The 24184-nt window shown below is 56.9% G+C and overlaps 3 protein-coding genes across 3 annotated transcripts; 1 reads left to right on the top strand and 2 right to left on the bottom strand.

Moving 5' to 3' along the window:
* Positions 1-329: 329 nt before the first annotated feature.
* Positions 330-3531, bottom strand: NCLIV_017190 (putative hemolysin; the record flags this gene model as incomplete). Its single annotated transcript, XM_003881911.1, has 4 exons — positions 330-646; positions 1110-1217; positions 1875-2467; positions 3317-3531. The coding sequence occupies 4 exons, from the start codon at positions 3529-3531 to the stop codon at positions 330-332; spliced, it is 1233 nt and encodes a 410-aa protein (XP_003881960.1).
* A 2208-nt stretch (positions 3532-5739) lies between these two features.
* NCLIV_017180 (hypothetical protein) lies at positions 5740-11599 on the top strand (the record flags this gene model as incomplete). The annotated part of the gene is made up of 9 exons (XM_003881910.1): positions 5740-5752; positions 6499-7397; positions 7682-7815; positions 8496-8596; positions 8916-8994; positions 9808-9916; positions 10369-10606; positions 11081-11160; positions 11516-11599. The coding sequence occupies 9 exons, from the start codon at positions 5740-5742 to the stop codon at positions 11597-11599; spliced, it is 1737 nt and encodes a 578-aa protein (XP_003881959.1).
* Positions 11600-13005: 1406 nt separating this feature from the next.
* Positions 13006-22053, bottom strand: NCLIV_017170 (putative DEAD/DEAH box helicase; the record flags this gene model as incomplete). The annotated part of the gene is made up of 10 exons (XM_003881909.1): positions 13006-13612; positions 14522-14585; positions 15201-15261; positions 15429-15896; positions 16270-16394; positions 16951-17063; positions 17509-18154; positions 18545-18641; positions 19184-19241; positions 19961-22053. The coding sequence occupies 10 exons, from the start codon at positions 22051-22053 to the stop codon at positions 13006-13008; spliced, it is 4332 nt and encodes a 1443-aa protein (XP_003881958.1).
* Positions 22054-24184: the final 2131 nt, after the last annotated feature.

Below are 24184 nucleotides of genomic sequence, written 5' to 3'. Positions count from 1 at the left end.
GACGACTACAGCTACAGACACACACCGACGGCTGCGTGGCACACGAGCGTGTGTGCGGGGGTAGCTGTAAGCTCTACGTACGTTTGGAAACGTACAGCATCATTAAGCAGACATTGACTAGAAGGCGCTAGCGCTCCTTCCTGTAAATCTCTTGTCAAGGGCGACCAAAAGAATCCTCAGGGTCACGCCTCACGTTTCGCCTCTGTTCGGCATCTCCATCTTTTTCCTCTTTTTCCATCCTGACCGTCCTTAACGGCGTCCAAGACGATGCATGCGCGGCTGCTCCAACCACGCCGCCTGTCCCCTCTGCGCTCTCGACTCTTCCGATTTCACCCCCACTCTACCCGCTTGATGACGACGTAGTCTAGCCATAAGGTGAGAAGAAAGCTGAGGAAACAGAAGGAATGAAAGACCTCGTGGAAGCCGTAGATTGCTGGGAACGGATCAGGGCGCTTGCAACTGTAAACCAAGGCCCCCAGGACATAAAGCGACGCCAGAGCAATGACAGCAATCAGCTCGGTAGACTTTAAAACGCGGTAATACTCTGAGAGAAATAACGCGTGCAGAAGTCCCACAAAAATGTACGTGTACGCCCGTCGAGCTCGCCCCGTTGAGGTCAGGTCCCCGAAAATGATCGAACAGAATCCTGAGAACAACACGCAGACAACACACACCAACACACATCGTACACGCATACCGCCTGCTGCTCTGCTACGCGGTTTTTGTGTACCACACCCGTCTCTGCCTAGGAGACCCCCACTGGAGGAACGAGACAGGCGAAACGTGAGGCATCGGAGCAGAGATGCCAGAAAAAGGGCACTTGAAACAGCATCTCTGTACAAGCCGCGCAAATGCACAGTCATTTTCCCCCTTGCCGCACCTGAGCAATTGACTTGTCCCCCGAGCAGACCTCAGCGTCACACCAGCTGGCCAGCAGCCACGCCCGCTTCGTGCATGCAGAGCAAAACAAGTCCGGACCGGAGCTTAACGCCCATCGAGACGCAAAGTTTTCGCTACTGAGAAGCCCCTACGGACAATTCGTTATTTCGCAAGCTTCCCAGGATACTGCGTGGGGCTTGGCTGTGGCGCGTCTGTCCGTTTTTTGTTACCGTAAATGGTTGCCGCAAGTTGGACGAAAAGTAACCAGAAAGAGGAGCCGGCGTCGAGAAGAAGCATCGGAATGGGAGTTGTGCTTCCACTGATCACCATAAATATTCCTGCGCAAAGAGACAACAAACAGAGCCCCTCCCAATTGAAGGCAGCGCGCCACATGCTAATTCTGAACCGGAGTGTTTCCACCGACTCCGTACCCGTGAGGAGAGCTGGAGAAGGGATAGAGAGGGAGAGGAGAAACATGAGTTCTGGGCTCGTTCAGCCACACATCGCGTATGCTTGAGGGCGGAGATTGCCAGTGTTCTGCTAGGTTTTAAAATGATGCCTGCGTTGTGTTGGCGGCTAAACGAAAGAGAGGAGAGGCAGGCGCACGAGAATCGTTTTGAACCGCACTCAGGGGCAATTCACTACCGCTCTGTGGTGACCCTTCGACGTCGAGGCTCGCGCATGCATGCCTTGTCCGTGTGCTAGGTTTTCTTCTTCCACACTGAGCACGGCTACATGCCTTTTCAATCGAAGCAGTTCGTTCGCCATCAGAGCTGGAAAGCATCCAAGTCTTGCTCTTTCGACCAGCCTACCCTCTAACCACGTGGTACCGCCCTCTCCACTTGGAAAGCACACCGTCAAAACGTTACAAAGATATGCGCTTACAACCATCCACGACGGCTCCAAGGACGCCTTTGGTAGGCCATGAGCAGCGAATCTTTAAAAGAGTTTTCGAAGGTTCTTGCGTCGAAGAAAGCCAAGACACGCCAGCTTACCTGCATGGTCGAGCTTATGGAGAAGCTGGTAGATCCCTGGGCGGTTTGTCCACTCGAAGCAGTGGAGGAGGGCGCTAGCCATGAAATTCCACACAAAGGTGAAGCAGGATATGGCTGCAGCAACAAAAGAACTCGGACTGCTGCATGCACTCAAAATGAAGAAGATCCACGCCGGGGAGAGGAGAAGCAGAGCGAGGTGGATTTTTCCACGCAGGAAAGGGCGGACAACGAGAGTCCCTTCCTCGGCAGCGCCGTCGGACGAGTGGGAGCAAAGACGAGCCTTGTCGGCCTGGGAGTTTGCATCTGGATGCTGGAGATTTCGAGGACTCGAGGCTTTGCCTTCCGCGGTCTGTTTGTCTGCCTTGAGGGACAGAAGCTCGGTGCCTTTCCCCCCTTTCTGTCGTGCTCTCAGGTCCCCACGAAGTGGCGCATCCCCCAGATTTAGCCCGCTTTCCGACACGTCGCCGCGGGTCTCAACCCCTTTCCCCCCCATTGTTCTCATGCCTCGCTGAGAAGGAAGAGGACGCACGACGAAGCCGCGGAAACTCAGGGCCCCGTTTTCTTCCTTGCACTTCGCGTCCGCGCTGGACTCACTGCCAGGTAAGGAAGTTTTCCGTCCCACTGCGTGTGGACGGCACGGCGAGTTGTAAAGAGACCGGGACACACACTCCAACAAGGGCGTTAAACGATGGCTTCTCTCTCGTCTTCGACGTTTCTTTCGCCCTGCCACATCAGCCGAAATATCGACTCCCAAAACGGAGCACCGCCAGAGTTCAAACAGGACGACGGCTTGTCAACAGGTACACCGTCCACAGCGATCGCCCACATCCACACAGCGCCACAGAGAGAGGCCACGCGCTCACAGGGGCCCAGACTCCACTTTGTTTTGCTGCAAAAGCGGGGTTGTTTCGTGTCCGGTCGAGAACCAACAGTCAGACGTTGTTTCCCTGCCTTCAAGCTAAACAGAGACGGTTGCAGAAACGAAAGGACGCGGACTGGGAAAACCGGAGAGGCCGGCTCCGTGCACCTGACGGGGAGCGGTGACGGCAACCGCCAATTGCAGCTGATTCTCGGAACAGGAACACGTCCCGTGGCACTGAGTCGCAATCCACGCTGAATACCCTGGGGACGCAGAGCGACTTGGAACAGAAATCCGCCTGGGATATCCACGTGGGAGATAAGATTTGGGCGTTGACACTGGCTGAAGAACCCACAAAATCACCTAACCGGTGCTACAGAAAGAATTGAAAAGCGCCACAGCGCGAAAAACTGAGGCCACGCCGCTTTTCCTCTGCACAGCTTCGTGCAGCAAGTCCTCCACAAGTCCGCAACAAGAGAAGAGTTTCGACCTCGCCGCGCCTGTTTACGGAGAGGGAGGAAGGGAAGAGACGCCACGGGAAGCCGGTTCTTTCGTTTTCTTTGTGAGGCGTGGGTCGTCGTACCGCAGCATCAGAATACCGCCCACGCAAAGGGAACCCAGAATCAGAAACAGGACTCCGAATGCTCCAAGGTAAAGCAGGTAGAAGGGAGAGGGAAACAAAAGCTGAATCGCCCGAGTCTCCTTGTAGAAAGGCGGCAGGAACAGCCAACAGAGGCAGTAAGCAGAGAGTCCGACAGTGCAGGCAGCCAGCAGCCTTCCAGTAGTCTGCGGGTTCATTCTGAGAAGCGATGCCGGGGAAGATTCGCGTGTGTGCGCGACTCACACACTGCAGATAGATGACACCCATAAACACACTGGCCCACAGGATGGGTTCGGATGTGTGTGAAGACAGAACACACACAGCCCGTTTGCGATGTTGGAGAGCAGCAACTGACGAACAGGAACGGCAGAAAGCCGCAAAGGTTCACGAGTTGAATTACACAGCGAGTCAAGAGTGCGAAAGAGTGGCACAGCACGGATGCCAACCCACAGGAAGGTAGCAAGATAGTGGTTTCCCTGGACAACCTAGCAGGCGGTATACGGAACAGGAACTTGGCGCAAGACAACAGCCGGTGCACCAGTGAGGCTCGTCAGGAATACGAGACAGAAAGGGGAGAGGACATGCGGAGATACGAAACTGTTCCGTTGCTGTCAGGTTCCAGGGGAATCCCCTTCCGTTTGCGTCCTGCCGTCACTCCACGACCAACGGTTTCCCTGTGACACGGGGGCCAAAAAGAACGGCATCCGCGAACGATTCGTTCTCCGATCCTCAACGCCCTCTCGCCCTATAAGGAGTAAGAAGTCAGAGGATTTGCGCCGGGGGGCTAGAAAAGTGACCCCGGAGTCGTAAGAATCAGTTCTCACACGAGGTGCACCGAGCGCAAACAGGTTCTTTTTGTGCTGCTGGGGTGTACGTACACCGGAGGGCTGCCCGCCAGCATGCCACATTCCTTCACGAGACACGCAAGGACAACACGGAACACTTTCCGTTTTCCTGGTTCTAGGATTAAGGTTCCTGTTGGCATGGTGGCCAAAGTGTGTCCTCGCCCCCGACGACCACCGCAGCCCGTCAAGCACTAGCACGATGCACCTTCTCGCCGCGTGCGGCACACGGAGACGGGCCATCGACATGCGACACTGACACGTGGACGCTTCGCGACAGCTGTCTTCTCACACAAAGCGCGTGGATGGGTAGTGACAGAAATCTCGCACTAAAAGGTTCAAGAACGACTCCAAGGAAAACTATGTTTCACTGAGTTCTTCAGAAGCTTCGCCTTTGCCCGTCAGTGCGAAGAACGCGCTGTCCGTTTCACCACAAAAATGGGGGGCGATCCCCGCATTCTCGCCGGAGACGGACAGCGAAGCCAAGCGTCCGTATAGGTGCCTGCGGTCTCGTGTGTCTCCCGTAGGCGCGCGTTTGACTTGCTTTTCGTGTTGAAACGTGTAGCACAGCGTGCAGCGAGGAGCCGTCGCGACAAAACCGCGCCGTACTGGACACAAACTGCGGGAAATCCCGGGTTAAACAGCTTCTCTCGCAAAGGCAGCTAGAAGCAACACTCGCTGTATAGTGGCCAGCCTGTATTTCTTCGCAGTTTCTGGGTGTTGCGGCTGAAATCGCATTCGCCCCGGCACGCGCGACCCAGACATGAGAGCACGCGCGAGCGCGGATGTGTCTATCCAAGCCGCCTGCGTGCTCCGTCCGACGTTTTACCTCTTTTGGTATGCGGGTTTGCACTCGAATGAGGTGAGCCAGTTTCACCTTGCCTAGAGACTGAAAATGCAACTCGAGCGGGAGTCGGGGTCGAGACCGGGGCGAACCCCGATGAAGAGGGCCGAAGGCGCTCGATGTGCGCGCCTAGGGGAGGTTCGAAGGGGACGACTTCGCGCACATTTTTCGTGTAGAGATATCAGAGCCAGGAATTGCCGCGACTCATCGCAGCAACCGCTCCATCGCTTGCGGGCTTCCGCGAAATCTGCAAATTTTGCGCTTGTCGTGCATGCGTGAAGCGTAGGAGAGAGCTGAGAACGACAGAGAGGCGCAGCTGCACTTTTTCCCCTGCCTCTTTTCCTCAACTGGCAGAACTCTTTCGAGAGTTCCTGGTTTTGTTGTTCGTTTCTGGTGCCCCGCCGACGTCGCGTCCCCGCTGACCCGTGTGCGGTGTGCGACACCCTTTTTCCTTCACGCTGGACTCGGTGAAACGCGTTTGAATTCTGGATCTCCTTCACCGCTTCCTCTTTTTCCATAGATCCCAGTTGAGACCCGCGCATGGTGGAGTCAAGACAGCCTAGAAACGAGCTCCGCGGGGGAGAGGATCGCGCACTTTTCGCCTCGCACGACAGGAGAGACGTGCCCGCTCCCTTCACCGGGGTACCCTTTGACAACACAGGCTGGACCTCGAACAGAGAGCGCAGCCGCGTGTTCCGATCTACCTCGCGCAATCGCCAATGCCTGCGGGAGGTTCGTACGCTGCTTTTATAAGTCCGGCGACTTTCGATAAACCTGTCCCCTGCTTGACACGTGCTTCGCTCTCTATCGCAGATATCCCCGTCCCAGTGGTTCGATTTCCCCGTCCCATTGGTTCCTTTCTCTCTGTCTCGCTCCTCCATCGGACGAAGCTCTGTTCCCCGCGCTTCAGAACAGTGTGGTCTGTCAGCCCTGAAAAAACGTTCCGTGTCGCTCTTTTTTTGTCGCGTGCCATTCCCGTTCCACCTCTGTCGCCCTTGCTTTCTCGTCATCAGGTTCTTGTTCCTTTTCTGCTGTTTTTGTCCTTTTCTCTTCCCTTCCCTCTTCTCTGAGCCTTTTTGCCGAGAGACTCAAGTTTCCGACGGGCGCCGCCCCTTCCTTGTCTTGGAGTCCCACGCATCCGCAAACGGGGACGGCGGTGGAACTCCAACTCACCCGTCGCAGCCTTTTTCTTTTCCCTCCAGCGGCGCTTGCGCCTATCGGACTTCACTCCTGACAGAGCGAGAGACGTTTCGGATCGCCAGCATCCTCACGCCTTGCCACTCCTCCTGGTGCAGTTCCAGGTTCCGCTTCAAACTTCTCGCTTCCGTTTCGATGAACTACAGCGGCCAGCCGTTACCTTCTTCGCCTCCGTTGGACCTCTCGCGTGCTTCGCGTCTCCTCTCGCCGCTGGCCCCCCCCTTCTTGCTTTTTCCTGCGTCGCCCCGCCCAGGATTTCGTTCCTCATCTCCCCCCCGCAGTGTCTCTGTTCCATGTTGACCGGACAATGGCGAATGAGGAGAGTCGATCGTCTGCGGAGCCGTCGACCGCTGGCGCTTCCTCTTCCGACGTGGTTGCGGCTCTGGCGGCGACTGGGAAGAATGACGACGAGCTAGGCTACATGGGCGAGGAGGGCGTGTCCATGGGGCGAGACGAGCAGGACGAAGCGGAACTCGAACACTTTGCAAGTGTGCGGCAAGCGTTTGAACTGTACGAGCAAGACGCGCTGATGGAGGTTCATCGAATCGAGAGGCACTTGCGCCGCTTGGCTCCGGAAGACAAAGCCCTGTTGAAGGAACCGATCGATGCACGCATCGCCCGACTCAAGGACGCAGTCTCGTGCAACCAAGCGTTCATCAACCTTCTCCTGATCGCGAGTGAAAACAGCAACATGCAGCCCGCCGCCTCTTACCCTCACGAGTGCTGCGACGGCACAGACGTCGACACAGCGGGCGCCGAGAAAAGCGCGGCGGAAGACAGAGAACGCGCTTGCCCGGGCAGATGCGCCCGCCACCCTGAAGCAGAAGCTGACAGAAACTGCTTGCACCCAAGTCCCGGAGGCGCAGACCGCGGCGCCCACGGCGCGCCCAAGGCGGCGCCGGAGCCTAAGAAAGGGGGCCGAGAGGACACCGGCCGAGGACGATCAGGAAAGAAGAAGAAGAAGGGGAAGGCGAATGCCAGCCAGCGACTCGGACCAAACAATGAAGCGAAGGAGCTGTCTGGGCCTGCTCCAGGCTTCGCCCAAGCGCCAGAGTGCTGCGGCTCCGTCGGCGGTCACGGCCGGCATCCTCATGCGGAGAGGACCTCAGCGGATTCTTCCTCGACTGACGCGTACCCGTTTGAAGTCGACCATGAAAAACTCGTTCGAAACATGTCCAAGGTGGGTCAGAGACGCGCACCCTTGCGTGGAGGACGCCCAAGTCCCGGACGGGCACGAGTCGCTCTCGCGCTGGAAGTCGCGAGATCTGGGGACTCTAGGGCAGTGTCAGCTGCGCGTACGGTGTTGGGAAAACGACATTTGCCCCGGAAAACGCTACGGGTTCGATCTCCGGTCCTACCTCGCGATCGGCGCGCGCCTGGGTGCGTCTCTGTACGGGAGGCCCCGATTGTGCATGTTGTCTCTCGCCTGGTTTTGCTCGTGCTCGCTTGGGGTGTGGACTGTAGGTGAGAAGCACTCTCCGGCAGTTCGTCCGAGATTGGTCCGATGAGGGCAAAGAAGAACGCGAAGCAGCCTACGGCCCGTTGCTGGAGGCTCTGGAATCTCGCTTCCCGATCCACGACCGCTCCAAACCTCCCAGGTAGGCTTTTAAAGTCGCGTGCGCCGCAAACCTCTAGACTCGGGATGGTGAACTCGGCACCTTCGCAGCAAAACGCGTATTTCGACTCGGCTTCCCACAGCGCTCTTCTCCTCTCTGTGCGCGCGACGGGCTTTCGCGCCATTCTCCCGCTTGCCCGCAAAACCGAGACGGGGTGCACGCGAGCTCGGCGATTCAGGGTCGCCTTCCAGTCTCTCAGCACGTGCCTGTGAAGCAATCGTTCCGGTTTCTGCCTGTTCGCCAGTTTGGCAAACACACAAAACTTCCGTCCCTGGCGTGTACGCCATTCGTGACGCTTCCCTCACGTCCACCAAGAGACACTCCCCTGCGGTTGCAGCCAGGGCTCCCCTACGAGCAGGCACGCACCGGCAGATCCCCAGGTGGACACATGACCACGAATGGCGTCATTCGTTTCGTTTTCCTTGCGCGAGGCGTGCGGTACCCCTCCAGGCTGTGCGTGCTTCGCTGGACTCCGGTATCACATGCATACCTAAATAGATACGTACATGCATACATACCGGATTTAGAGGATTATACACATATGTGCATATATGCATATGAAGAGATGTGCATTTCTGAGAGAAGCAAATCAGTGTTCTGGTCGTTGTCGCGTGAGGAGGCAGGCCTTTTGAAACGGGGATTTGTTCGTTTTTGTGTTTCAGGGTTCTGTGTCCTGGTTCGGGGTTGGGGCGTCTCCCGTTCGAAGTGACGCGGCGCGGCTACGCGTGCCAAGGCAACGAGTTTTCATACTTCATGCTCATGGGTAAGTCAGTCGATCTGTACGCTGGAGACAGATGGTCTCGAAAACGCGAGGAGTTTGCGATCCTTTCCCTACGCATTGCGATGCCACGCGATGCGTCGAGACCTCGACACGTTCACACGCGTCTGTAGATTCTGTGTAGCTCTGTAGCTCTCCTGGAAGAAACAAGGCGGACTCCACGACGCAGGGAAAGGGGGGAAAAAGGAAAAGATTCCACGGGTTTCTTTCACGGCGACAAACTCCTGCGAGGGAGGGAAGAGAGGCCATGCGCTTGCGGAAACGCTTTTGTGGGGAAAAAGCGTTTTTGGCGTTCCTCGTGTAGGTTCCGACTTCATCTTAAATCACGCCCTCAAGGTCCGTTCGGTTCCGCTCCAGCCGTACTGTCTCTCCACGTCGAACCGGTGAGAAGCTCGGGGATTGTTTCCCCCATCCGTGGCTGTTTTCGTGTTTGCCTGCCTTCCCGGTGGTTTCCTTCCCTGACCCTGTGCACGCATGTGCCCCTCGTTCTTCAGCGATGCTTCCCTCGTGCGTAGTTCTTTCTTCCACAGCGTCAGAAATTTCAACGCCCCGTGGATTCTTCTTCACGCGCTTGCTGGGTTTTGACCGCCGCGGGAAAGTCGCTCGTGATTCCACAGCCTTGTCCTTCGCTCTTCCTCGTTTCTCCAGATGCATGCGGCCGTCTCACACATGTGTCGCAAGTCTCTGCCAGCCTTGGTGTCCCGGCTGTTCCGCCTTTCGTCTGTTCATTCGGGAGATGCGGTGGGGTCTGCCCACAGCCGAGTCACTTGGCTGTCTTGGGACGTGTGCGCTGCACTCGACGCCGCAGTCTTCCTCGGAGATTACGGTCATGGCCACAAACGCGGTTCTGCGGTGTTACGGCTGTTGCACACCTTTCGCGGAGCCGCGCTGAGTCGGTCGTCGACGCGCTCCCTCCGCGTTAGAAAACCCAGGATTGGGGTCTCGAGACGCAAAGCTGTCTCCGCCACTTCGGCGGGTTTCCTGTCTCTCGTGGACGCAGGAAGCCGTCAGAGCCGTGCGGGCATCACACTTTACCGCCCGAGAAAGCGCAGTGCTGCATGCTCGTTTCCCTTGCGTCATGTGCGAGTGAGGAGTCCCGGGCGCGGCGGGTCTTCGCTAGCCCGTGACAGTCCGATGTCCCCTATTTCTTGGGGTTCTGAGTGCGGTGTATGTGTTTTGTATTCCCTCCTCCACAGGCGCGGCCAGCATGACCATCTACAGACCGTGTGGATTCCCGATGTGTCGCCCAATGAGCACATTTCACCGGACACCGACTTCTCGATGTGTGCGGGAGAGTTTGTAGAGGTGAGAGGAAGATGCGAGGACAGGTGTAGATCATCAAAAGAAGCTGCAGGCGCCGCGTGGTGCGTGCCGTCGTCAGAGACTCTGTAGCGTATGGGCCTTCCCGTGAAGAGACCCTCTTTTTCGTGACTGTGGAGTATAAATGGAAGGGACTGTGGCGTTCGCAGACTTGGCCGAGAGCAAAAGGGAGTGGACACGCGACCTCTGGCCTTGGCGGACCAAGGGCGCATGGTTTGGTTGGGGGAAAGCCGGGGAAGATCGCATTTTGAGCGACTCGGACATGGGTCCTTGCGCCTTCTCTCGCACAGCGAGCTCGTGTTTTCTTTCCTCTCTGTTCCCCCCGCTTGCTTTCACTGGACGCGCATGCCAGCTTTCTCGGCGACAGATGCTCGCATGGCCTGCGCGGCCCTCGCTCGCGTGCATGCGTGCCGCTTTTGCCGCGGTTCTTTCCCCAGGTCTACGGCTGCAGCGACGACACGCCCAGCGGCATTCCTGGGGCGTCGCAGCCGTTTGACGCAGTCTTGACTTCCTACTTTTTGGACACGGCGCGCAACGTCCTTCTCTACATTCGGACCATTGCGAAGATTCTCCGTCCCGGCGGTCTCTGGGCAAACATCGGGCCTCTCCTTTACCACTACGCCGAGATGCCGAACGAAATGTCCATCGAACTGGCGTGGGACGAACTGGAAGAAGGTGAGGAAGCAAAGCGGGAGGCAGAAACACGGGAACAGGAGAGCAGGAGCGACGGGGAGAGACAGTCGAACGCAGACGAGGTCGCGGCAGGGACAGCTGCAGGCGGAGCCGCGGACACCTGATAGGCCGAACCCGGTGGGAGAACCCAAGAAGACGTAGCACGACAAACGCTCGGCAACGCACATCCTTCGTATAGCGGGTTTCCAGGTACCCTTTGGAGTGTTGCGGTTTCCGGGGCTGCGCGGGCCGTTCCCCATCTCAGCTTCTCCATTTCAAAGAGTCTTTTTACGAAGGGCAGCGGAGTGTGCTCGCGGGTTCTCGGCGTGGCGCTGCGCTCAGTTCTCCCAAACAGGCTCTCGCCAGAGTGCTGCTATTCCCGCACCGTTCCACTCGAAGTCGGTGGAGCGGCACCGAACGCGTTGCAGGTCTTGTCACGAGTCTCTGCTGTGGTGTTGTTCGAATGGGCATGCGCAGTTATCAAGCTCTGGTTCGACATTGAAAAGATCGAGTGGCGAGACGCGTACTACACCTCGAACCCAAATTCGATGATGCAGGTGAGCAGCGAAAACCGACAACGCAAAAAGTTTACGTCGTTTTTCCTCCCTCAAACGCGGTCTTCCGCCGATGCCCCACAGAGGCTTTTTCTCGCATCTCCACTGTCATTTGCGCCTGCAGAGGTGGTGTCTTCCATGCACCGTTCTGTTGAGTTTCCTTCTCCCCTGCGTTGTCCTCTCTGTTCGTAGTCTTGCCTTCTCGTTCGCGGGCGTGTCTTCTCGCTCTTTGCTCTTTAGTGCTTCCTTCGTTTTGCCCCGTCGTTCTCCTTCGCTTTTCTGCCGTCTGCGCGTTCTTCTTGCCTGTGTGCATGCGCAGGTGCGTGTGCCGCTTCCTGTTGTTCTCTCTTTCTCGCAGGTTCAGTACCACTGCGTCTTCTTTGTAGCCGTTCGAAACGCCGCTCCTCCCCCCGTTATCACCCCTCTGCCCGACGCGTACTAAACACGCGGGAAAAGGAGGGTTTTCCCGTGGCCGTTTGATATAGGCGTTTTCTCCTCTCGTTGTCGTGCTGTAAGTACGCGTTTCTCGCTTTGGCGCCCATTTCCCTTCCCCCAGTTTCCCGTCTTCCTCTTGCTTTTTGGTCGCGAGAGCGATCCACGCTGTTTTCCCCTGCGCCGCTTTGTTTTTTCGGAGGGCCGCTGTGGCCTACGGGGAGTCTGTGTAGGCGCAGGCCAGAGCTTCTGATGTGTTGTCCCGCAGTGCCGCCGAATTCTCGGGTGCGCGCGTTTTATTTGTCATTTTCTTTCCGCCGCTTCGGTGAGCATTCGCTTCAGTGCCTTCCTCTCCTCGCTACGACCTCTCTGTGTTCTTGTTCTTCCTCGCCGTCTTCAGCTTCTCTCTCATTCCTAAACCAAGGCTGCGCAGGCAGCGGCACACACCGACTCTTTTATCTTTGTCTCCGCCGTTTTCTTTCGTGTGGTGTCGTCGCTTCCGTTCTCCTCCGCGGACGCACGCTTGCGTGTCTCGAGGCCCTCAGACGTGCATGCAGCCACCCCACAGAGGGTCCGACCTTTCCCGCGTCCTGCGTTTGTGGACTCGGGAGACAGGAAACAATCCGAAAGCTACAGCGCAACGTGAACGTCAACGTTCCGATCTGGTTGAGCTCGGGGACGTGTCCCGTCTGCTGGGGCGTCACCATTTGCCTGCTTTCCTCGCGCCAAAGAAACGGGAAGGAGACTTCTCCGCTTCTCTGGCCGCGCAAAGCGCCTCTCAAACTGCGCCTGGCACCCCCTTTCCCCTTCCCTCTCTTCTTTCGATTTCTGCTTCCCTCGCTTTAGCCGTAAAGTCGTGCACATCACACCCGGGGACTGCATGCACACGAACACTTTTCCCGGCTCTCTGCCACACTCAGCTTTCTCAGTGTTCAGGGTGTGACTCGTGGGATGGCCTTGTTTCTCGGAGACAGGCGCCGGGATTGCGTCTCTTCCCGAGGTCCCTCCGCGCGTCCGCAGTGACCGGCATCAGCTTGCCCCGCAGTCTTTTTCTGGCGGGGAGAGACTCGCGCCCCAGAGACGGAGACCGCGTGACGAGGACGCACGAAATCTGTCTGCAGTGCGCTTGAATTTCCCGCACGCAAAACGGATATCGAAAGGGCTTTAGAAAAACGGTCAACATCTCAGCCTTGTGGTTCACCTTTTTGACTGGCGACAGCGTATGTCTCGGATCTGCGTCGTACGTGAGTGCACCCCAGAACTCGAAACGGAAAGCCAGAAAGTCTTGAAACCGCACGGACAGGAACGCCACACTTCCCGCTGGTGAGGCCGAGCCGGACGTCACGAGGGAAAACCACGAGATGGCGACTCGTCGCCTCTCAGCAGGCTGGGGAGCGACGTGTGCAACTGACGTGTTCACATATTCGACACCAGAGACGAAAACGACGGGAGAGACAAGTTCGCCAACTTATCCCACGCAGAAGCCGCGTGTGCCCCAGTCCCTGCAGTCTCCACTTTTGTCCCAGTTTCCCGTGTTTCCTCGTCGCGCCTCCTTCCTGCGCCTGGGCCGTTGTTCTTTGCTCGCACAGACTCCGGCACCGCCTCCGCCGAAATCGCCTGTTCTCTCTCGCCTTCTTCAAGATTCCTCCGTCGCCGTTCTGGCCAGAGTGCGTCGCGCTCTTCTCTAGCCTCGCGGTCTCCCTGCCCGGCGACTGCTTCTCTCCCTGGCTGCTCCGTGTGCCTCTCGAGTCCGTCTTCTCTTTCGACTCCGTTCACCTCCCGCACCTCGCGATCTGCCTTCTCGAGTCCGTCTTCTCTCTGAGTTCGCCGCCTCTCGACGTGTCCGTCGCTTTCCACGCCACGTGGAACCCTCCATTCTTCATGCGATGCCTCGTCCGAAAAAGACTGCTGTGGACTTTCGGCCTCTGCGTGCGAAGGCTCGTCTGTGGCGCTGGCGGGAAACAGGAGTCGCTGCGAGGAGTGGTAAGTCACGCCGAGCTTCTTGGCCCACGAAGAAATGGATCTGCACGGAGGACGAGACACAGGGTTTCTATCTGCCTTGGAGCACACATACTTGGAGTAACTAACACCGAGCCTATGTGGAGCACAGCCAGGTTGCGTTCAGAAGACAGAACACTTTGCGAGAGATGCCGCGGGGACTCGATGAGATGCCATCCGTGGCGGTTGCGCCGCCACGTCGCCTAGCGAGGCTCAGCGTGGCTTGGCTCTCGAATCACACGAGCAAACTTCACCGCAGTTTAGACCGCGTTCGCCCTCCCTGCGCACGCAACGTTGTGAGGACAGAGGCGACCGGACCGTCAACACGGTATCTGCACAACCCGTACGCAAATACGGGTCTTTCAAATACTCGCTGGACACGGGGGACCGTGTCAAAACGATATCCTATCCACTTGGGCGATCCTCTTTCTTGCTGATCTCAGTCACAGCCCATATTTGTACAGAGACAACGAGATCTCGCGCGGCTGTTCTTCATCGGGAGCAAGGGAAACAATTTCCCTCTAGAGATCTCGGCGAAAACTGTCGCTGGTGTCAGGTGATTCAGCGACGTTTGTGTGGAGCGCCTGTTCCCCGTTCTCGGGTACGTCTCTCTCATCTCCCGCAAAACGTGGACCAAGATTCCCCCGAATCAGCAAAGTGAGAACAAAGACGGTCACCCGCCACGGAGACACACGTGAGAGAGGCAATGACCCAGCCGAAACGCAGTTGAAGGTGACCTGGAGGCTGAACCGTTTTTGATTCGTAACGCGGACTTTAGACCCAATAGACTACAGTTCTGCTCAGTCTGAGGAGTCAACGAGGTACAAACCGTTTTCTGCGCCTTCGGAATGCTCGCACATCCCAAAAAAGCTGCTTCGGCAACCTTGCGGGGAGGCTGCCGGGAGAGTCTAAGCGCAATGAACTGCCGGCTTACCTTTGTGTCTCCGAGTCGCTGACGCAAATAACGTTTCCTGGGCGACCTTTCCGGCCGGCGCGACCTAAGCCCCAACAAAAAACTCACACACAGGAACACCTAGTATATTAACTATATCTATTACAGACCTTTCCACATATATACTCATATGTATATATATCTATATGTGTATGTATATATACATATATATATAGACGTATATATGTACATATATACATATATAGACGTATATATATATATATATATACATATATAGACGTATATATGTACATATATACATATATAGACGTATATATGTACATATATACATATATAGACGTATATATATATATATACACATATATAGACGTATATATGTACATATATACATATATAGACGTATATATGTGCATATATACATATATAGACGTATATATGTGCATATATACATATATAGACGTATATATATATATATATATACATATATAGACGTATATATATACATATATAGATATATAGGTAGATAGAGTCATAGACCGTGTATATATTTGTGGAGCTGTTCACTTGAAGAGAGGAAATGCTTGCGAGAGAACAGAGGCGGAGGACTGGCGTAGATGTTTTCACTGTGCCCCTGGGTGGTCCGTCTTCGGGTGTTTTTGTCTTTGGCTCTGAAGACCTCCTCTGACGCTGCTCGACGTACCTGCGAGATGCTGGTATTCGCGTGCATTTTCGACGTTTCCAACGAGAATGACGCAGTCGAGCTGAAGACACACACACGTGCGGCGTGTCGCTCCAGGCGGTGTCTGACTCGGATTCCAAACGCGGACGTGAAGCTGACTGCGCCGTTCCCCACATGCCCCCCACACAAACAAAAATGCACCGCCAATCGCCTGCTCAGGCCTTTGCATGCATCGGCACTTTAGCCTACGTTGTCGAAATGGAGCCCTCGCGCCGTCGCCATCGAAGTGAGAAGCAACGTGCGTGCGTTCTCCGCCTGGTTCTCTTCTCGCGCAGGGCGAACACCCCGAGAGGCCCAAGCGCCCTTGGGTTCTCCTGCGACTTCCACAGCCTCTGAAGACGGCGACACCACGCGCTGTTTCGGCGCTGCCTGGTCGCCAACCTCTCCCAGAGAAGGAAGAGAAGAGAAGAGAGAAGGGGAAGAGAGAGGCGAAGAAGGGGAAGTGATGAGCGGCGCCGTCTGAACGAGAGAAGGCGGGGGAGACGGCGAAGGAGCATTGGCCAACCTCTCTCTTCTGCCAAAATGGAAGTGAAGACGCGAAGGAGACAGAGACGACGGGGACAAGGAAGGCGACTCGGGTGTCTCCCTGGCCGCCTTCAGACGCGACGTGAGGCGGGGGGAGAGGAAACCAAAGGCCTCGTGGAGAAGTTGCGTGTGCTGCACAGAGGACAAAAAAAAGAGACAAAGCCAAACAAGCACTGCCGATCAGTCGGAGAGAACTTGAGCCTGCACGCCGAGCGGCCAGCTCTTTCGACGAGCCTTTGAGAGCGACCGTCAACAGCGCTCGCGTGCGGCCTGCGATCCCCGTACGTGCAAAGCTCGTTTCTACGCAAGCACGAAAGACAGCGAAGACAGCGGAGACGGCTCGTTGCTTGCCGTTGGGGAACTGACTCTGCTTGTGTCCCAGCGGTCCTTTGCTGTCGACCAGTCTCTTCATCTCAGATCTTTCGTAAAAACGAAGACTCTCCATCTGATGACCTGTCTCTCTGCGCGTGTCGCGGTCTCGCGCCTGTGCCCGGTGCAATCCTACCTCTATCCCGAGCCGCTGGAGCTGAAGAAGAAAGCTGACGACAGAGTGTTTTTTGTCCAGCAAAATCAGAGCGCGCTGAGGCTGAAGCTGATGCAGCAACAGAGACGTTTCGTAAACCAGCGTTGCTGCAAAGCGACACAAACAGTGGCAAGAGAGGTGGAGGGAATGACTGGAAACGTAGGCAGACCATACACGAACAACTGCAAGAGAGTAAATCCCTTGAAAAGAGTAAGAAAGAAAACTGGACGGAGATGACCCGCTCGACATGTCTCGTGTACCCCGTCTTCGCGTTAAACTCTGCCCTCGTAAACGCCACGGCCTGAGGGGCGACTCCGCACGATACAGACTAGGGATGTACAACGACACACACGCGAGCAATCAAATATACAGCCACACATGTGCATGTACATGCACGCATGCAAATACGCTCGATGTGTGTAGAGAAAAGAGACACAGAACAAATACATGTACACAAACGTATATCGGCACCTTCGAGCACACAGCCACATGCGTACAAATAAATACACCTACTCCGTATCTATCTATATCTATATACCTATAGATATATATAGATGTATTTATAGGGGGATTCGCTCAGGATTCATACCTAGCGCCTTCGGTGTGGGGGGGGGGGGGGGCAACGCGTTTTCTGTCTGCCTGTCTTTTTTTCTTTTTCCCTACCAAGATTTCCTCGAGGGGTTGCATGCAAGAAATGCTTCAGCGTCGAGGGCAGTCCCACGAGGAGGCTCGTAGGGCCCTGAGGCGAGTTTGCCGCGGCAGAGGACGCGTGAGGCCTAGAGGAAGTGACAGGAGAGAAAAGAGGGGAAGCAAAATGCTCACTGAAGAACTTTGATCGAATGCGGAGTCTTTCTTTCTCATTTCCAAAGCTGTTATCTCCACTGATCGCCTGCCAGTAAAAAGTTATTTCTTAAATTTTAATTTGTTTGAATTAGAAAATGATTCAGCACACGGCTTCTCGACGGGGCAGGCAAACGCGCCCTTTGGGCGAGGAAGAAAACACCAAAACAAGCTGTCTACGCGAAACACACTGAAGAACGGACGATGGCGAGGGGCGAAACACGGCTAAAACGCGAAAGAGCTACCCACGAAAAGAGAGAGAACATGAAACAGGCCGCGAGTAAGAAGCAAAGGGCTTTAAAAAGGCGAGCGCAGGTTCCTCTGCCTGCACATGGAAAGAAGTAAAAGATTTCGAAACGCCGACTGGATCGTCTCTCTCACCTCACGACCTTCATCAGGCGAGTTCCTCGTTCCTTCTCGCTCTCAACTACATTCCCTGCTTGTCCCCGCCTCGGCTCTTCTCCACACGGGGAAACGAGCCCTCTGGCGTGCAGCCCGCGCAGGACTCGTGCCATCCCCTTTCGTTCTTCTTCGGACACATATGCCTCATCGTCTTCTTCTTCGCCTTCTCGCCGAGCCTTTTCGCTGTCCTTGCGTCTAGTCGGAGACTCCGGCTTTTTCAGCGCCTCCCGCATCGCCAGCATCTCAGCTAGCTGACGCCGTAGCGGTCGCCCAACAGTCGCACTGGCGCCGATGATTTGGAAATTCGCGGAAGTACGGCTGGGACAGGGAACCAGAGCGCCGCGCGGGAGACGAAAAACGCGGAGAAGAAAGGAGAGCGCAGAGTGGCGACAAGAAGAGGCTGCAGGGCGGCGCGCCTTCCTGCGAAGAGCGCCGCAGGCAGGCACCGCCGGAAGGAGACTCGCGGGAGGAGCGAGGAGAAGAGACGACGTCGGCGAGGCTTTCTCCACGTTTCGCCTCCGCTGGAAGATTGGCTTCTTCGCAATCAGAAGAGACGAAAAGATCAGCGAGGCCGGTCGAGGTCGAGACCTTCGGAGCGTCTTCGTCTTCAGGGGCGCATAGCGGGCTGCGAGAACAAGCAAATCGAGACAGCCAAGAGGCGACAGACGCAAAGGAAGCGAAAATGCAGAAAGAACCTCTTCCCAGGACGTGCACCACGCACGCGGCTTCAAAGAACGCTCGTCTGTGGCGAGGACAGCAGAGAAGGCGCGAGGAACGGAAGCGACGCAACCCCAGAGAGCAGAAACACGAGAGAGAAGAAACGCGAGAGAGAAGAAACGCGAGAGAGAAGGAACGCGAGAGAGGAGAAACGCGAGAGAGAAGGAACGCGAGAGAGGAGAAACGCGAGAGAGAAGGAACGCGAGAGAGAAGAAACACGAGAGAAGAAACGCGCGAGCGAAGAAACACGAGAGACCGAAGGCACACAGCGGGAGACATTCCCGGGGATTGGACACACTCAGGGGCTGGAGCAACCGATCCGCTTCATCGAACACCACGTGCTTGATCCGCTTCAGGAAGGTTTCGAGGACGTCCGGGTTCACGGCCCCCAGTCTCTGGCGAAAAGAGCGAGAGGAAAAGAGAAGCACGGACCAAGAAAAGATGGAAAGGGAAAAGAAAAGGGGGGAGACGAAGCGAGGAACGAAGAGGGAAGAAGACGGAGGAGACACAGGACGAAACGGAAAGGGGGGGAAGAAAAACAGACGCGGGCGCCCATCCCGTCCATCCTGTTAGTTCAGAGAGGGTTTGGGGTTCTGGAGAGGAAGAGAGGTGTACTGAGAGGGGCGAAATGCTGCAGCTGGGCAACAAACCGAGCCGCAAAAGAGACGAAGGAAACCAGTAAACAGATACGCTGGTGGGAAGAAGAGTGAGAAAGAAAGGCACCAACCGAAGAACGCACACGAGCACCAAAGTGTTTTTTTTTGTGCGTGTCAACTTCCTTGGATCTAGTTATAGTTCCCTGTTGCAGAAACGACTAGTCAGATGCAAGTATGACCAGTACCCTAAACTGGAGGACTGACAATCTCTGAGACAGGACTTCTCCCGCTCTTTCCTCATCACTGAGACCGTGGACAATCGGCACTCGGTGTGTGCCCACCTGCAAGAGGCGCCGAAGCGTCTGGGCAGCACCGACGACGATCAGGGACGAGCCGAGTCTGGAGACAAGACCGAGAGGCGAAACACGAGGGCTGTCCCGAGGCTGCCGCGACGGGGAACCGACTCTTCCCTGGTCCGTCGCTCCAGTTAAAGTGTGCGCACCCAGTCTACACCTTGTGGATCGGCGAGTGGAGGTACACCCATGGTCGGAACTCAAACCGGAGGATAGACTTGCTGATGGGGCCGACGGCCTGGGGGCGGACGCCCCGTCGATCTGCTCAGGTCCCCAGTGGCTGCAGTGTCATGCGGCGGCGCGTATCTACACAGACCTAGGAATCCAGCAGATCCTGCCGTCCGCTGCCGGCGCGTCGCGCCCACCAGATGCGTGCGCGCGCGCAGGGAACGTGGAAGGTCGACGAGGAGAGAGCACAGTAGACATCGTGTACAAGAGTCCCGAGAGCGCGCCGGCCGTTGCCACGAGAGAGTTCCCCTTTGGGGCAGAGGCCCGAGAGGCGGAAGCCGGCGTTTTTCTGACGAACCCCAGTCCTCGCGTTAAAGCATAGTGAGCACGGATACGCTGTACAGGCGCCTCAGCCTAGGTGTCTGTGTAAGCTTGACGCGAACGTGGAAACCGGATCCTTCGATCGCACGCGACCTACACAGCCGGCGATGTGAAAACACGGCTTTTCACTGATGCCTTCCCCGCGCTTCATTTCTCTCGCTTTGCTTTTCTGCGTTCCACGTCTCTCACCGCGACTTCTTGCTCCGCTTCACTTACTTTTCCCTTGCCCAGCTTGGCAGCCGTTTCGTGTCGGTTCCGAACGTCCGCGCCGCTTCTTCTGTCCCGCACAACCTCGTCGCTCTTCCTTCTCGTGCGCTTCCGAAGTGCTCCGCAGTCTCTGCTTCCCTGCGCGCCTCGCCGGGCGGGACTGGAGCCGGCGCGCGGCTGCCTGGGCCGCTGCTGCCCGCCAGCGGGTCGCCCAAGACGAGAAGGAGACGCGGACGCATTCCCTCGCCGCGCGCTTGCGCCAAGGCCAGGCGGGCCATGACAAGGCGATCCCGAGCTGCGAGGACGCGCATCTCTGCTTGGTTAGCGCGCGCCAGCAACGCAGCAGCTCGGTTCTCGCCCGCACGCGCTGCAACGGCTACAGCACCTTTGAGGTCTTCCGCCGCGCGTTCTGCCGCCTCGAGGTCTTCCTGGGCCGCTGCGAAGGCCTCGACTGTGCGCCGCAGAAGAGAGAGGCCGCACGCGCCTCTCTCTTCTGGGGCGCGTTCTTCGGAGACGCTAAAGTTTGTGCGAAGAAGCGTGTGGACTTCATGGGCAACTTGGACAGCCAGTTCGCGGGTCGGAGTCACAATGAGAGAGCAGGCCGTCGCGCGTCTCAGGGCGTTCGCGACTTCAGGCGCGTCGAGACACGCCGCATGCGAGAGATGGTGCTCTGCCGTCGACAGTTCTTCCTCGTCGGCCCCGTCCTCGGCCGCTGTCCCAAGAAACCCGTTCTTCCGCCTGCTGTCGCGCCGGCGCCACAGCTGGTTCTTCCGTCGGTTTGCGGCTTCCTCGCGTGTCTGTACACCCGGGCAGTTTTGCAGAAGGTATGCACCCGCCCGGGGGTCGGTCGCGGGCGGGTCTGCTGCACAGTTCGCGTGATGATGCCAGTGCAGAAGAGGAAGGAGATACGCAAACGTTTTTCCACTGCCCGTCTCGGAGTGCAGAAGGAGATCTTCGCCAGCCGCGAGAGGCGGCAGAGCCGCCTGCTGAATACCCGTCGGCGAGGAAATGCCTTGGTTCACTAGAGCCGCCGAGAGATACGGAGGCAGCGGCAGGCCAGCGAACGTCGGGAGACAAGGGAAAGGACCGGAAGGGGAGTCCTGAGGAGCAAGAGGAGAGGAGGAAGAGGAGGAAGAGGAAGAAGAGGAGGAAGAGGAGGACGAGGAGGACGAGGAGGAAGAGGAGAGAGAGCCGGAAGGCGCGGGCGGAGACAGCCGAGGAGACTCCGGCGAAGACCCTGGACGTCGCGATGGTGGCGAGCGGGAAGAAGGTCGTGTCGCCGATCCCAGTAACGGAGCGGAGTGGGACGAAAGTGGGGAAGAATGGGAAGGCCCTTTCTCTTTCGATTGCCAGGCCTCTGACCCCTCCTCGCGCACTTCCTCCTCCTCCCCGCCGCCGTCGACGCTTGCTTGTTTTCCTGCGCGCAAAGGTCGCCTGCCGGAGAAGCCACCCTCCTCACCAGGAAGTGAACGAGTCTGAGAGGCGACTTCCCTGGCGCTCCGCACCGCACGCCCCTGACCCGCGTTTTCCCCGGTCGACGACGCAAGCTGTAACGCACTGGGGCCTTCCCAGTTCGCGGTGGTGCCTGCTCGGATGCAGCTGAGCGAGGTGCGGAGACCGGGGAGCGCCTGCGAAGAAGTCGCGGGCGGAACGGCGCGGCGCGGAACAGGCGACAGCGAGGAGGGAACACACGTGTTGCGGCAGGATTCGAGAGGAAAGACCATTTCCAGGAGAGAGACGCGTGAAGCGTGACGCGCAGCCAACGTGCTGAACTTCAAGGACGTGGTCCGAGGTCCGGCGGGGCGCGTGCGAGCCGGACGAGAAGGGGATAACGAATGCTCCGTGAATTCGAGCGTTTCAAACGCGGAGGCCGCGAGCGAGCACGGGCGACGGTCCTCATTGTGAGCAAAAGCCTTCCAGCACAGCGGAGGTGGCGTGGGCAGCGAAAAAGAAGAGAACGTGGAGGAGAACGCAAGAACCTTGGAACGGTTGCCAGGACGCGTCGAGGCTGACCCGAGCGTTATCTGGACGGCGAGAGAGACAATCGCAAGCAGCCTTTTCCCGAGCCGCCGACGGCGAGAAGGGCGCGACGCCGCCGGCATCTTCGACACGCTTCCATTCCCCTACAACAACGAATCCTGCACGAAAGGATGTGTTGCGGAAGGACTCTTGCAGCTCTGCGTCCGCGGACCCGCTGTGCCTCGCGGCGCGCGCATGGGGCGAGCGAAACAAACGGGACCGGAAAAAGCCGCAGAGACAAGTGAAGAGAGAGAGGAGACCGTCTCGGCAGCCAGGTGGAATGGCAGATTGCCGGCGAGAAGGCGAAGGACATTTATCTGCAGAGCAAGAGGAACGAGTACGAACTTGACAAAGACAAGGAAGGGACCGCCGCATGTGCAGAAAGCTTTCTGGACATGCGGCACATCTGAAGAACGGTTTCGCAAGGGATGCCCATCTCTCCTCGGGGGAGAAAGACCCTGAGCACTGGAAGACAACGCGTTCATCCCCTCGACCAAAAAGCTTTTTTTGAAATAGTTGCTGCGACAATTCTAAATCCGACCTACGTCGGAAGCGACGCGCCTCCCGGTGTGGATCCAGCCCTCCACACTCTCCCCGCGGACTGGGATTGAATCAAAACCCGCATCTACACCCTGCAAAAGATCGGTTTCCGTTAAGCGAAAGCCTCGTACAGCCACGTGTTTGCAGTTGGTATGTGTGGTGTGTTTGCAGCCTGTGTTTCTCTCAAAAAGCTTCTCGTTGAGGCAGCATCTTTCAGCTGAGAAAGGCGAACTCGCGCAAAGTGCCCGCGAACTGACCTTCCTAGGCGTGTGCCGTTCGTGGCGCGACCCGCAGCGTTGTCCACGCCTCTAAAAGTTGCTTTGGATGACAGGATACCGTTAGAAGAACTTTGCAAAGAGGACCGCCTTGTGTCACGATACGTACTGGCGCCCCCAACTCTGTGGAGAAAATTTGCATGGACCGAAATCATACCTGCACAGACAACTCCGTGATCGCCCTCGCAACGGCGCGCCCGATTTTTCGCGCACACGGCTTGGAGGGCTAGACAAAAGGCGTCATTGAGTGTCGGAAGCGGATCCGTGCGTCTACAGTGCTGAATGAAGGCCTGTGAGACGAGTGAGCAAGAGCGCAGCATCCACCAGTGGATGGGTTGTTATAAACCTGATTATCTTTGTTATATTAATACATGGTGTTCAACGGGTTCTATTTCCACAAAGAAGTTGTCGTCTTAACCATGCTCTCTGCTAAGACAATAGAACGTGGATCCGGTAAACAAAAAGACATTCAAGATCGAAACCGGTAGTCCAACCACACACGCTGTATTCCAGGGGAGGGCTGCGATGTACGCGAAGGTGAACAGGTAAAAAAACGCGCTTGCGACGAGAACGCCAAAAAAGAGGCCACAAAGGGGCGTCAGGTGCGTGGCGCGTGTGTGAAAAGAGAAGATTGGCAATGCCTTTAGGCTTCAAGAAAGGCTGGCCTTCCGTGGTTCGCCTCGCCTCGCAGCTTCCAGAGTTTAGGCAACGAGGCTAACTCCCAGACGCGTGGTAACAGGATCTAGAGATACAGGATTCTGCGCTCGGTCGCGACCGGAGGCAGCGGCCGTTGAATGGTGACTGCGGCAGTGAGGGGACTTAGACTCTTCGCAGCCTCAATGCGTCGAAAGCGTTTTGTCGCACAATCGTAGCGAAAGACGTTTTCGATCATGGCCTCTTCAAGAACCGGAGGAGCGGGATACACCTGCGCGACCTGAAGGCGTTTCAGGGGAGACACCGGACAAAAAGTTCCAGCTGACAAACCGCGGGGCGGAGCTGGGAAAAGTCGACACAGATGCGGTCTGAGAGAAAGAACTAAACGAATAGGCTGCCTCACGCCCGTGGGGCGCGACAACCGAGGAACAAGCCTATTGCCTAGAGACGTTTAGAGGCCATCGTCAACTACGGGTAGGAATCGACAGCACCTGGAACTCTGCATAATGCGAACGGGCGAACTTGAAGTGTGAACTGTTCAGATCCCCTTTGAGGGGAGAAAAAAGCACACACACATACACCAGTGACTACGCAAGTCGAACCTCGTCGAAGAGCGCCGGTTGCAACAGCGAGTCGGAATGCTGCTGGAACTTGGCTTATTCGGGCCCCAGCCCGAATAAGCCAAGTTTCGTTGGAAGAATCTGGGGCGAAGCTACCGGAGGAAAAGCAGGAGAAAACTTCAATG

This window comes from Neospora caninum, chromosome VI (genome assembly GCF_000208865.1).
Source record: "Neospora caninum Liverpool complete genome, chromosome VI".
Taxonomy (NCBI): domain Eukaryota; phylum Apicomplexa; class Conoidasida; order Eucoccidiorida; family Sarcocystidae; genus Neospora; species Neospora caninum.
This window is presented reverse-complemented; position numbering and strand designations above follow the sequence as displayed.